Raw genomic sequence first — 13,723 nt, 5'->3', positions numbered from 1 at the left:
CCTGCAAACTGGTCGATAACTCCTCCACATATTTAAAACCCAACGAGGTAGCATTTCTGTTGTTCTGTGGACACCGTTTGTTGAATACATGACATATTTACCCCGCGTCCTGTTCCGTGTCCCTTCTGGCCTTCCCGTGACTCAATCTGACATCTGACTTTGGGGTCATTTTTGGACATTCTGCCCCATTTCTAGAAAGTTGTTGTGGGTTTTTTTTGAAATTTATTTATTTTGAGAGAGAGCACGTGCAAATGGGGGAGGAGCAGAGGGAGAGGGGGAGAGAGGATCCCAAGCAGGCCCAGCACTGTCAGCATAGAGCCCAATGTGGGGCTCAAACTCACAAGCTGTAAATTCACGACCTGTGAGATCCCAACCTGAGCGGAGATCAAGAGTCCGACGCTCAACCGACTGAGCCTCCCAGGCGCCCCTAGAGATCTTTAGTTCCATAGAAGAAGCACAGAGGTTCTGACGGTTTACACGTACGGATGGGTTTGGGTCGGTACCCACACTTTTGGGCTCGTGGACACCCTGGTGCGTTTCCAGTGTTGTATTCTGCATTGGCTTCCTTTCTCCTGGGCGTGTAGCATGAGGCTGACTTCCCTGTGAGACCCCTTGGTAGGGCCGGCAGGGTCCCTGGGGTTCATTCTCATTCCCCCTGTATCTGTTGACATCGTTGCAAAGGTCGTCCCGCCCCTTCCATGGGCGTTCAGAGACTAAACCCCAGGTGCCTGTGTTTGGTACAAGAGAAGCATTTCCCTGTGTTTTCCCAAATACCACAGAGCCAACCATTGGCTAGCCCTCCCTCCCTTTGCTGCTGACATTTGTCCAAATGACGAGCCTTAGGGCCATTTTCACAGGTGGGTCACACTCCTTCTTGGGGGAAGAGACTCGGCCTCTGTGCAAGAGGCCCAGCTCGTCCCGGCTCACCTCGCTGTGCCGCCCCGGCAGCCACGCTGGCCCCTGGGCTCCCGCCCACACCAGGCCGGGCTGTGGCCCCCAGCTGACTTCCACGGTCCACGTGACCCTGGAGCGGGATGGTAAACGAGGTTATCTCCAGTGCGGCACCTGCTGTTAGGATGATGGTTTATACATCTCATTCTTAGATGTTGTACCTCAAGAAAAAGACATCAGAAGTGGAAAAACAAAACAAAATCGCGTCATGGGAACAAACATGGAACGATTAATGACTAATCATTAGTCATGGTAGCAAATGGGAAATAAAATGTTTGATGCTTGGGGAACCATGGTTGTGCATATCGGACTATGTGTGTTTCCTTGGTGAGTTTGAACTCTGTATTTAGATATGAATGCAGTTGACAGAAGCCATAAAAAATGGCGTCGGTGCTAAATTCAAGTGAGCCACATGTAACTGTTTGTGGATGAGACTTCGAGAGGACCCGGGTGAGGGGTGGGCGAGGCTGCAGTGAGGGGGAGCCCGTGTCCTTTAGTGTCTGTGCTCAAGACTTTGATTTCCATCTGCATGATCTGCATGTGCCTCCCGACCCCCGGGCCTGGGGTGTGGCTGCCTGCACATTGAGTGCCTGTGGATGTGTCACATGACAGGTGCCGCGTGCAGGGTACCCCCCTCCCGTGCACGTCACAATCCCCCGCCACCGGGTCCCCCCACTCGGGCTCTGACCCAATCCGAATCTCTAGCAAGTTCCCGGGCGACGCCGATGCCGCTGTCTGGGGATCGCACGGTGGCAGCCACACAGTGTCCCACTGGGACCATGCGTTCGTGCAACTGTAGTTCTCTGTCACGCTCTCCTCCACAGCCTCCAAGCACAACTTCCTGGGGCAAGCTCAGCTTTATGTGACGCTCAGGCCAGCTCCGTGGGCCGTGACCTGTCAAGTGCAGCCACATCGTGGCCTCGAGGCACACACCGTCTTCAGCATCTTCTGCATGTCAGGGAGACCGGTACGCGCGGCTGCCCCGAGTGCGTCCCAGAGGCAGAGGTGGCTTTCCGGGGAGATGCTGCGGGACGTTAACCCTGGGGTCTGGGGGCGGGAGTGCCATGGCTGTGCCCTCCACCCGCTCAGGGAGACACCACCCGTTCCTTCCCCCACCCTGCCCCTTCCCTCAGAACCCACCGCCTGTGTCCCTGGAGGGTCGGATCCTGGCCTCCCTTGGGGCCCAGGCAAATGTCCTGGGTTGTTTTTTTTAGTTAAGTTTTTATATCATTTCCAGTATGGTCAACATGCAAAGTTAGTTTCAGGTGTACCATATATTGATTCAACATTTTTTTTTAAGTTTATTTATTTTGGGAGAGAGAGAGAATAAGTGGAGGAGGGGCAGAAAGAGAGGGAGAGAGAATCCCAAGCAGGCTCTGCACTGTCAGCACAGAGCCCGATGCGGGGCTCCAACCCATGAACCGTGAGATCACGACCTGAGCCGAAATCAAGAGTTAGACGCTTAACCGACTGAACCACCCAGGTGCCCCCGATTCAACATCTCTATACAACACTCAGTGCTCATCACAAATGCATCCTTAACCCTCGACCTTCCCCCACTCTCCTCTGGTGACCATGAGTGTATTCTCTGTAGTTAAGAGTCTGTTTCTTGCTTTGCCTCTCTCTCTCTCTCTCTGTTTGTCCAAATGCCCTGTTCTGACACCAAGGACAAGTTGCCCAAGCCCCCCCCATCTCCTGTCTGCTGTGTCCCCTTCAGCCCGAGGAGGCCCAGACCACATGTGCCTCTGTGACTTTTGGGAGACCCCAGGCCAGGAGAGCACATGACCCTGAGTGACAGGCACAGCCAGTGTGTGGGGTCCTCTCAGCTCTGGGAGAGGGACCCCGCAGGTGGGAGGTCACCCCACGCACGTGTGTGCATTCGGGGGGACACGAAGTTAGTATCTGCCCCCAGCCTGTGTATAAACAGTGCCCTCGGGTGGAGTGAAGGAGGCAGGGGTGTGTACTTCCTGGGGACGTGATTCAGTTTGTTCACCTATACACTGTTTTTTGTTCTCTGTGGAACGGATCCTAGGACTTCCATTACAAATTCAGTTACCGGATAGGAAACGGGTCCAGACACACTTTGTACCGCGGGACAGACACCCAGTACTACTTTGCACTGCCCGCGGGCGAGCCCTTGGATGACTATAAAGGTAAGTCAGTCAGGCCGTGGGTGTGGGTTGCTGGCTGTGTTTGCTTACGGTCCTAAACCTTCCCCCTGGTTTCCCCAAACTACAAAATGTTAAAACTATGCATCTAGAAAATAAGTTCTCGGGGCACCTGGGTGGCTCAGTCGGTTGAGCGCCCAATTTCGGCTCAGGTCATGATGTCAAGTTTCATGGGTTTGAGCCCTGTGTCGGGCTCTGTGGTGACAGCTCAGAGCCTGGAGCCTGCTTCGGATTCTGTGTCTCCCTCTCTCTCTGCTCCTCCCCTGCTCGTTCTCTGTCTCTGTCTCTGTCTCAAAAATACATAAATGTTAAATTTTTTTTTTTTAATTTAGAAAATAAGTTCTTATTTATTCATCTGGAAAAGTGTCATGCTTTTTAGATGAGGTGGATTACCTACTTTCTAGTGTAGAGACATTAGCGATACTATAAATAAATTTCTTTTAAAATTACAGCTGAGATATAGTGTAAATGCTGAAGTGCCAGGGAACATCTTGTGAGTATGGATTAAACGTTTGAGACCAAGCCGCCCCTTGTTTACGGACAAAACATGTGGTCTCTGGTGAATCCTGTGTTGGTTGTAGACAGAACCCAATCGGGGGGCTCCCGCCGCGAAGAAAATACAGGGGTAAGGGAAGGTAGAATTGAGTATGTGTTGTTCCCAGAACAAAAAGAGCTCCACGGTGCTGGCAGCTTCCCCGACCCCTATGCCGGGGGGCTGCCCCATTCTCAGCCGGCCGCAGTGGCCTCCCTCCACTGCACGTATTAGATACCCCACCACTGAGGAAAGCGGCCCCATCTGCGGGACCGTGCCCGTTACGTCAATCTCGGGGGCTGACAGGGTGTTTTTTAGCCTTCTGGATGATTCTGACTTGCAGGCAAGTTTGAGAGTCACCCATCTAGAAGTTTCTTTGACCTGGCCACCTGAGAGTATTTCAGCCTGACGTCTGCAACTGGTTCATCCACCTGGTTTGCTTAAACCTCCTCTCTCCCCGAACCCCAGCCAGAAAGGTTTCTAGTTCAGGAAAGCCTCCCTGACCCCCAGTTAGACACATGTGCACCTTCTCCTGGCTGTAGGTGGGTGACACTGAGCAAAGGCCTTCTGAGGTGGACACCGATCCGCTCAGATGGGCACATCTGCCGTGTGTCCTGATGAGCACGGTGATGGCTGCAGGTGGTTTCAGGGCCTGCCTCACTTCTTCCAGAATGAAACCACACGCACCTTCTGTCTCCTGGAAAGTTTCCTCCAAATGGACGCTCGCCCCGCAGGCTCCCCTGCTTCCTGGTGTTGGGCACGAAGCCCTATGCTTTGATTCAGACTGGGCAGTGCCTCTCTCCAGACTCCTGCCCACAGGGCCATGTGGGACCCTGTCCGCAGGGGTGTGCAGACCATAAGGCTGTGCACATGCCCACCTAGGACGTCAGGGCAGGGCCTCAGCTCCGTGTTGGATGGATTTTTGTTTTGCTTTTTTAATGTTTATTTATTTTTGAAAGAGAGAGCATGAGCAGGGGAGGGGCAGAGAGAGACGGACACACAGGATCCGAAGCAGGCTCCAGGCTCTGAGCTGTCCACACAGAGCCTGACACAGGACTCAAACCCACAAACTGCGAGATCATGACCTGAGCCAAAGTCCGACGCTCAACCAACTGAGCCCCCCAGGTAACCCCATGTGGGATGAATTTGTAGACCCATATTTCAGGCCACAGTCACTGAGCAATGTCAGGGTGAGTGACGTCACCCAGGTCATTCCAAAGACCCCACAGGAGTTACAGTTGTCGACACGGGGATGATCTGTTCCTTCGAGGACCTGACTTGAAGATTCCTACGAGGGGGAACGCAGGCGGACTGAATACAGTGCAGCAGACCCTTAATCCCAGCCCATTCCATCTCTGGACTGAAGGTTCCACAGCCGCAGGGGTCGGAGTGGGGTCCACCTGAACTCTGCCAGCTCCCGCTGCCTTGCCTGCGTCCCCTGCTTCAGCAGGAGGGCCACGTCACCTGCAGTGGGGTCCCTGCAGTTCTTGTTAAACTGGCTGTCTCGCAGCTGACATGGGGCCTCCCCGTATCCACGGGCTCAGAGTCCTAGGACAGGGAGGAGTCCAGAATTCGCTTGTAGGGGTGATGGGGTGGCCAGGGTCCAGGGACCACAACCCTCAAAATTAAGTCCCAAATCCTGGGCCCTGTGTTTTGGGTTGAGATGCTTTTATGAAAGCCCATGGCATGCCTCTGTTCTGCTCTTTTGCGTGACTCCTATGTCCGGCCCCGTGGCTTTCATGGTGAGTGTCATCTACACCCCAGACCCTAGGCCTGCACCACAGGACGGAGTTTCTGACGCCCCAGAAAAGGCATTTCTGACCACGCTCCCATGACTTCACGCAGACTTCCTTTGCCTTTCTCCAGACTTGCTGTGTCTCTGTACATGACTTAGGAGCGGCTTAAAATGTTACCCCAAAGCCTAATCCTCCGTTGCGGACTGTGGCTTTCGTCCTCTGGGCTTCCCACAGCTCCATCTTCCCCCTGGCCCAGTGCTCCCAGGCCCAGTGCTCCCAGGCGGGACCGGTCCCGTTTGCTGGTGGCCTTGAGCTGCCGGCTCCCAGGGCCTGCAGGTCAGACGAGTGAGTGCCGAGGAAGTGGGAGTGAGCAAACCACCTCCTGGCTCCTGCGGCCTGTGGCTGTTGCTTCTGCTGCCTCTCGTGACTGCACCTGTGTCCCCAGCTCTCTGGTGCTCAGTGTCCCATACTGCTGTGGGGCATTTTACATTGGAACACCAGACCTCGCCCCTAGGATGGGGCGCTCACGCCTCACTCTGTTGTGATGCACGGTGTCGTTACTGTTCTGGTGATGGCTGGCAGTAGACTCTCTGGGTCCTGAGGTGTTGGTATCCTCTGTTACGTTCCCTTCCAGTCATGCTGTCCACCGAGATCACAGATGGCTCGGGCTCCCGGGTACAGCCGTGTGCCGTGGCGGTGACTGTGCTGCCCCGTCTCCATGGGGGTCTTTGCCTGGACGAGGACATGTGAGTAAGCGGCACAGAGACCCCAGCGCGTGCCTGCGTTTCCTCGGGGCCGGGTCTCCCCCGGTCGGCCACGGGTGGAGTAAACGATGGCTCCTGGGGTCCCATCTTGTCAGGATGAGCAAAAGAAATCATAGTACTGAGACATCATCTGTGTGCCACTCGTTCACCCATATACAGAACACAGTCCCGGGGCGCCTGGGGGGCTCAGTGGGTTTAGCATCGGACTCTTGATTCCAGCTCAGGTCATGATCTCACAATTCATGAGATCAATCCCAGCGTCGGGCTCTGCACTGACAGCACGGAGCCTGCTTAGGATTCCCCCTCTCTCTCTCTCTCTCTCTCTCTCTCTCTCTGCCCCTCCCCCCTTAAACTATATAAACAAACCTTTAAAAAAAAACATAAAAGTGTTTAATTTTGATGAAGTTCAACATCCTAATTTTTCTCTTTTATCGCTTGTGCCTTTGGTATATCTGTAGGATTTACTCCAGTGTTTTTCTTCCAGGAGATTTCTAGTTTTCTCTCTTACCCTGAGCTCTCTGATCCTCTTTGAGCTAACTTGTATATGTGGTGTGAGGTAAGGCTCCAGGTTCACTTTTGCACACAGGGATGTCTAGTCCTTCTAGTGCTGTGTGTTGAAAAGGTCAGTCTTACTCATTAAATTGTCTTAGTCCTTTTGTCAAAAATCAATTGACTGTAAATGCTATGGAGTCTCAATTAATGCTCTGTTCATCTCTATGTCTGATTTCATGGCACTGCCACACTGTCTTAACCACTGTAGCTTTGCAGTGAATTTTGAAATCAGGAAGCATGAATCCACTAACTTTGTTCTTTTTCCACATTTTTTTTGGTTATCCTGGATCTCCTGGTTATTGTTAATCTCTGCAAAAAGCCACCTGGAATTTTTACAGGGAGTGCATTGAGTCATTTTGAATATCATCATTTTGAGAATATGAAGTCTTATGATGTATGAGCAGAGTTTTCCCTTCACTTAGATTTTCATTTCTTTCAGCAACATTGTATAGTTTCCAGTGTATAGGTATTGAATATTTTTGTCAAATTTAGTTACAAGAATTTCATTCTTTTTCATGCTATTGTAAATCAAGTTGTTTTCTTGTTCTCTTATTTTGGATTTTAATTGCTAGTGTGTAGAGATACAATTGTGTCCCACAGCCTTGCTAAACTCGCGTGTCTGTTCTAACAGTTTTGAACGCATTCTTTGGGTTTTTCCACATAGAAGAGCATGCTATCTGCAAATAGAGTTTTCCTCCTTTCCAATCTGGATAATTTCTTACTTCTGGCTTAACTGCATTAGCTAGACTCTTCCAGTTCAGTGATGAGTAGAAGTGGCAAGTGTGGAAATCCCGGTCTTGCTTCCGATCGTGGCGGGGAAACATTCCCGAACATTTAGCGTGACCTTAGCTGTGGGTTCCCTAGAGTTGTGTTTTTTTCAGGTCCAAGAAGTTCCTTTGTATTCCTAGCTTTGGGGTATTTTTTTTTTCACGACAGGGTGTTGGATTTTGTCTGTGTTTTGCTAGATCCATTGAGAGGATTAAGTGGGTTTTGTCCATCCATCTGTTACCATGGTATATTACCTTGACTGATTTCCATACTCGAGTTACTCTTGCGTCCCGGGCACAGACCCCTCTTAGCCATGGTGCGAAGTCCGGCATAAGGACATACCATCCGGTCGGAGTGTGCACGGCACTGTGATTGTGGGTGCTGTCTTCCAGCTCCACTGTGAGGATGTGTGCAGACCTTCAGCCTGCTGTAGCCACACTGCCGTCTGCATCCAGCCCCGCACCGTACCCCCTCGTTTGCCACGATGCATCTCTGTCGTTCTGTTTGCCAGAGATCAAGGGTTTTGTGCAATTCTGATGTGCTGCCTCACTGGGTCTCTTTAGTTTCTCTTGCACAGACCATCTCTCCTCTGAGCCATTCTCTGCCCCGACCTCCTCACCCGCCCAAGAAGATTTCTATCACAAGTACCCCTGTCTCGGTAGGCAGGCCGAAGAGCTTCCCAGCATGTCGGAGCAATCCTGATAACTCCCCAATTTCCTTCAGATATAATTCCAGCCTGAAGCACCTGTCCACCCTCCAGCTGATGGGCAGTTACACAGAAATCAGGAACTACATCACCATGATCGCCAGGATCCTGAGTCGCTGGGCTGCGGAGGACAGAAGTCCCCCGTGCGGCCAGTGGTCACGAATACACGATGCGCTGATTTCTTCCGCATGCAGACTGCCTTCCGCAGATCAGGTACCATCAGGGGCAGGGCACGCTCGGTACCTGTGCATGGGCATCGGGTAGCAGGGCCTGACTCACCAGCAAGCGGCCTTACTAAAGCAGTCAAGAAAGAGGACCAGGAAGGCGTGGCTTGGGCGCGAGGCTGTGGCCTCTGTCACGTGTGCTCATTCTTCCACAAACAAATGCTGTCGGTTCACAAGAGAGGCCGTGCAAGGTGGTTACCACTGCAGGTCACTGTGATGTGACCCAGCTGACTCTGTCTTGTCAGTGACGTGCCGGAGTTACGTGTATGATTATGTGCAGCTTCTAAGGAAATGGGCGTGTGTTCAAATGTCACTGCCCTTGGTCACTGCCCGTCTGCACCTGCTGTTCCTGATTGCCACTAGAGAACGCTGGCATCTTAGAACATGTGTCATTGTAGTGTTGATCCTTCCTGAGTTGGTGCTGTTCCTTCCTTCAGGACTCTCTCCCCCTTGTCCCAAGTTTCCCTGAGCTCTGCCCTCCCTCTCCTTCCCCTCCGGTCACACTCCAGGTGGGCTGGGGGAGGCGGACACCCTGCTCCCCCTGGGAAACTCAGGTCAAGGGGACCCTGGGTCCCTCCACGGTCCCTCGCCTCAGAGCCCCGGAATCCGCTCCGGTTGCAGGAAGGAGCACACGGTGAACCGTTTGACTTTAAATTGCATAAGTAACCTTCCCTTTTGCCTCCTTGTGCTTGCTTGTTTCTCCGCGTCAGGAGGAAATGCTTGATTCTGTTCTCCTGTTCAGGGACCTCCTGCGCTTCCCTCACAAGGTGAGTGCTGTTTCTTGCCAAGTGTATTTTCCTGCTTTTGTGCCTAACTGGGAGGATCTCCGTCCGTTCTCGAAGAACATACGGTATAGGGTTTGACCCTTGAATTAGAAACGGGACTTCTCTCGCAAATTCACCTGAATAGCACGGCGCATCCCAGAGCACAGGGCAGGAAGGTCTCCCTAATACAGAAGTTTGAAGACCCAAAGTAGAGACGCATTACGATGGTGTCGTCCGTACTACACATACTTCTGGTTAAGGGGGTCGCTCTCTGTTAGTAATCTGGGTGCTGGGTTCTCCAGTCCACGCCTTCTTTCTCCTCGCATCTCTGGCCCCACTGCCCCCATTCCCTGATGTTCTCACTGCCTGCTCACTGGGAGGGGAGAGGAGACCCCACCGAGGTCGTCTACACCAGCCCTCAGAGCGAGCTGCAGCCCAGCCTGTCTTCCAGGGCCCCCCTTGCCCTGGCAGGGACGCCTCACCACCAGGAGGGCTCACCCCCTACTTGTGCTCAGTCCCATCCGGGCCGCCTCATCGCTCCCTTGTAGCAGTGTGACTGCTGCCCCCTGGCGTCGTGCGGCCCCTGTGTGGTTGCAGGTGGTGGCCCCTCTTCAGAGCAGAACCTGCAGAAGGCGGGCTCGGCCCACTGTGACTCACACACAGGTAAGCTGTCGGGATCTGGCTGCCTGCCCCACCTCACCACAGAGCCTGCTCCTGACCCAGTACCTGCAGACTCCCATGCTGCCTGGTCTGCCCCGCAAGGGACCCCTCTGGGCACAGCCCCTTTGCCTGTGACCACTGTGGGCGCCTCCCTTCTCCGTTGCCTGATGGGTGCACAAGGATCTCATCACGGCCTTTTCGATTAAAGGCAAGTGATGTTGTTGAACTGATGGTCTCCACCCCTGTCCTGCCCAGGAACTCCTCTATGTAACCCCTGACTCTGCTCCTTGCCCCTCCAACTGCTCCCTGCCCCTCCAGCTGTGCTCCCTGCACCTTCAGCTGTGCTTTCTGCCCCTCCAACTGTGCTCCCTGCACTCCAGCTGTGCTCCTGCCCCTCCAACTGCTCCCTGCCCCTCCAGCTGTGCTCCTGCCCCTCCAGCTGTGCTCCCTGACTCTCCAGCTGTGCTCCCTGCCTCTCCCAGTGTGCTCCTGCCCTCCAACTGCTCCCTGTCCCTCCAGCTATGCTCCCTGCCCCTCCAACTATGCTCCTGCCCCTCCAGCTGTACTCCTGCCCCTCCAGCTGTGCTCCCTGCCTCTCCCAGTGTGCTCCTGCCCTCCAACTGCTCCCTGTCCCTCCAGCTATGCTCCCTGCCCCTCCAACTATGCTCCTGCCCCTCCAGCTGTACTCCTGCCCCTCCAGCTGTGCTCCCTGACTCTCCAGCTGTGCTCCCTGCCTCTCCCAGTGTGCTCCTGCCCTCCAACTGCTCCCTGTCCCTCCAGCTATGCTCCCTGCCCCTCCAACTATGCTCCTGCCCCTCCAGCTGTACTCCTGCCCCTCCAGCTGTGCTCCCTGCCTCTCCAGCTGTGCTCCCTGCCTCTCCCGCTGTACTCCTGCCCCTCCAACTGTTCCCTGCCCCTCCAACCATGCTCCCTGCCCCTCCAGCTATGCTCCCTGCCCCTCCAGCTGTGCTCCTGCCCCTCCAGCTGTGCTCCTTGTTTCTTCCGCTGTGCTTCTGGCCCTCCAACTGCTCCCTGCCCCTCCAACTGCTCCCTGCCCCTCCAGCTGTGCTCCCTTCCCCTCCAACTGTGTTCCCTGCAGCTCCAGCTGTGCTCCCTGCCCCTCCAGCTGTGCTCCCTGCACTCCAGCTGTGCTCCCTTCCCCTCCAACTGCTCCCTGCCCCTCCAGCTGTGCTCCCTGTGCCTCCAACTGTGCTCTCTGCGCCTCCAGCTATGCTCCCTGTCCCTCCAACTGCTCCCTGCCCCTCCAGCTGTGCTCCTGCCCTTGCAACTGCTTCCTGCCCCTCCAACTGTGCTCCTGCCCCTCCAGCTATACTCCTGCCCCTCCAGCTGTGCTCCCTGACTCTCCCGCTGTGCTCCTGCCCCTCCAACTGCTCCCTGCCCCTCCAACCATGCTCCCCGCCCCTCCAGCTATGCTCCCCACCCCCCAGCTGTGCTCCCCGCCCCTCCAACTGTGCTCCCTGCACCTCCAGCTGTGCTCCTGCCCTTCCAACTGCTCCCTGCCCCTCCAACTGCTCCCTGCCCCTCTGACTGCTCCCTGCTCCTCCAACTGCTCCCTGCCCCTCCAGCTGTGGTCCTGCCCCTCCAACTATGCTCCCTGCCCCTCCAGCTGTGCTCCTGCCCCTCCATCTGTGCTCCCTGCCCCTCCAGTTATGCTCCCGCCCTTCCAACTGTTCTCCCCGCTTCTCCCATTGCGCTCTCTGCCCCTCCAGTTGTGCTCCTGCCCCTCCATCTGTGCTCCCTGCCCCTCCAGTTATGCTCCCGCCCTTCCAACTGTTCTCCCCGCTTCTCCCATTGCGCTCTCTGCCCCTCCAGTTGTGCTCCTGCCCCTCCAGCTGTGCTCCCAGCGCCTCCAGTTGTGCTCCCTGCACCTCCAGTTGTGCTCCTGCCCCTCCAGCTGTGCTCCTGCCCCTCTAGTTGTGCTCCTTACCTCTCCTTATGTGCTCCCTGTCTCCCTTACTGTGCTCCCTGCTTCGCCAACTGTGCCCACCGCCTCCAGAACATTCCCTCATGAACACAAGCTCCTTTCACTCCTCTGCACCCATATAACCAGGGCTGTGACACCAGCCCAGCCCATGACACAGGTGTGGCAGGAACGAGGGACTGAGTGAGGACGTGGATGACTGTTACCTTGTTCCCTCCCTCCTGCCCGATCCACGTCCGCATCACCTTGAATTGCTCCCCGTCAGTGACCTGGGGAGGAAGGCTGGCCCCCAGCAGGGACACATCCCCACAGCTGCCCGGAGCAGACCTCAGAGAAGACACTAGTCAGTGACGCTCACTGCCTTTAAGGCATTGGTGGCTTCCCGGCACCTTGAGGACAGAGTCCGTTCTCCCGCGTCTCACGCCTGGGCTTCACTTGCTCTGTGTCCTTGGCACTTCCTCTCGTACCTTCCGTGGCCACCCACCATGTTCCTGTCACCGAATATGCCTTGCACCCCTGAACCTATATGTTCTCCCTCAGCCTGGAACGTTCCTGCCCCTCTTCCCGGGGAACATACCATTTTCTCTACCCAAAGCTAGGTTCGGGTGGTGCGTTCTTGGTGGGCTTTCCAGGGCCCCGCAGGCAGAGCTCACTCGTTCTGGACAAGTCTGTAAGTGACCGCGTTAGGGTGCTTTAGCACCTCTGACTGGTGATCACTTTCTGCACACCTGTCTTTGACCTCCAGGCGACTTAGCCTGCTAGGATCTCACACCGGGTTGGGACAAGTAGCGGACCATCCCGGCATGTCAGCAGCCTGTCCCCGTCATGCATGCATGCACAGGTGTCAGCGGGTGGGCTTCCCAGGGTGACGCGGGCACCCTGGGTCCTGTCAGCCCGTGCCCCCGAGGCTTCCCAGGCTAGAGAGAGGCAGAGAGAAGGGGCACCACTCATCAAGGATGTTGCCCGTAAGTGCCATCCCGCACCCCATCACATCCCCCTGAGAGGACCCATCACAGGGCTGCTCCTGGGCTCTGGACACCTGGGAATGGAATTACTCCTCCAGGCCAGGGGGTGACTTGGTGGAAGCCGAAGACATCTGCATAGGTCCCGCTCCCCTGTCTGCGCACCCCGGGGTCTGCCACGGTCCTGGCCTCAGTGTGGGCAGACCTTAGCAGGGTTGTCATTTGCAGAAACCATTTCCAATAATTTTGATTAAAAAGTAGCCAGTGTTGGGGCACCTGGGGGCTCATTTGGTTAAGCGTCTGATTCTAGGTTGCATCTCAGGTCATGATCTCACGGTTCATGAGTTCGAGCCCTGCGTCGGGCCCTGTGGTGACAGTGCAGAGCCAGCTTGAGATTCTCTCTCTCTCTGCCCCTCCCCTGCTCATTCTCTCCCTCCCTCTCTGTCTGTCTCTCCCCAGCTCTTTCTCTCTCTCCCTCTCTCTCTCAAAATAAAATAAATTTAAAAAATGGCCAGTGTGAAAGGTGGGCATAATGTGTTCTTTAAAGGCATTTGTTTTACTTGAAATAAGGACTTATTATTTCAATTTTGAGAAGTTACTTTGTGTGCGGTGCCTGTAATAGCAGTTTCAGTGTGTTTCCAGGCGAGTTTCATCTCATTGCTGGTGAAAGAGTTTGATGTCAGGACGTGTTTCCAAGCCACGTTTTGGCTAAACAAGCATGGCTGTCAGAAAGCAGAATCTTAATTTCGTTTCATCAATACCCATTTACTTGGCAATTGCCGGGAGCTGCCAGGGCACAAAGGAGGGACACATTCAGTGCTGTCTTTGGGGCACCCATGATGGGCACTAAATGCGGGAACAGACACGCTTCGGTAAATATGCCAGGTCCTGTAAGGAGGAGGGGGACAGGGAGCTCCAGAAACACGGGCAGTGATGCAGAGTACTTTGCCTGGTGGGCACTTGACGTTGGTTTTAAAAGATACATGGGAAAGAA

At 54.8% G+C, this 13,723-nt stretch overlaps 1 protein-coding gene across 11 annotated transcripts in view; it reads left to right on the top strand.

The window, feature by feature from the left end:
• PKD1L1 (polycystin 1 like 1, transient receptor potential channel interacting) overlaps nt 1-13,723 on the top strand; it is a 133,259-nt gene that overhangs the window by 54,537 nt on the left and 64,999 nt on the right. For all 11 annotated transcript variants that reach the window (XM_045494233.1, XM_045494238.1, XM_045494234.1 and 8 more), the window contains 5 exons: nt 1,776-1,918; nt 2,984-3,104; nt 6,022-6,133; nt 8,195-8,390; nt 9,112-9,168. In XM_045494233.1, coding sequence (XP_045350189.1) covers nt 1,776-1,918; nt 2,984-3,104; nt 6,022-6,133; nt 8,195-8,390; nt 9,112-9,168 — 629 coding nt within the window. The remainder of the gene's footprint in view (nt 1-1,775; nt 1,919-2,983; nt 3,105-6,021; nt 6,134-8,194; nt 8,391-9,111; nt 9,169-13,723) is intronic.

Source organism: Leopardus geoffroyi, chromosome A2, assembly GCF_018350155.1.
Source record: "Leopardus geoffroyi isolate Oge1 chromosome A2, O.geoffroyi_Oge1_pat1.0, whole genome shotgun sequence".
Taxonomy (NCBI): domain Eukaryota; kingdom Metazoa; phylum Chordata; class Mammalia; order Carnivora; family Felidae; genus Leopardus; species Leopardus geoffroyi.
The sequence above is the reverse complement of the archived record's forward strand: the minus strand, read 5'-3'. Positions and strand labels throughout refer to the sequence as shown.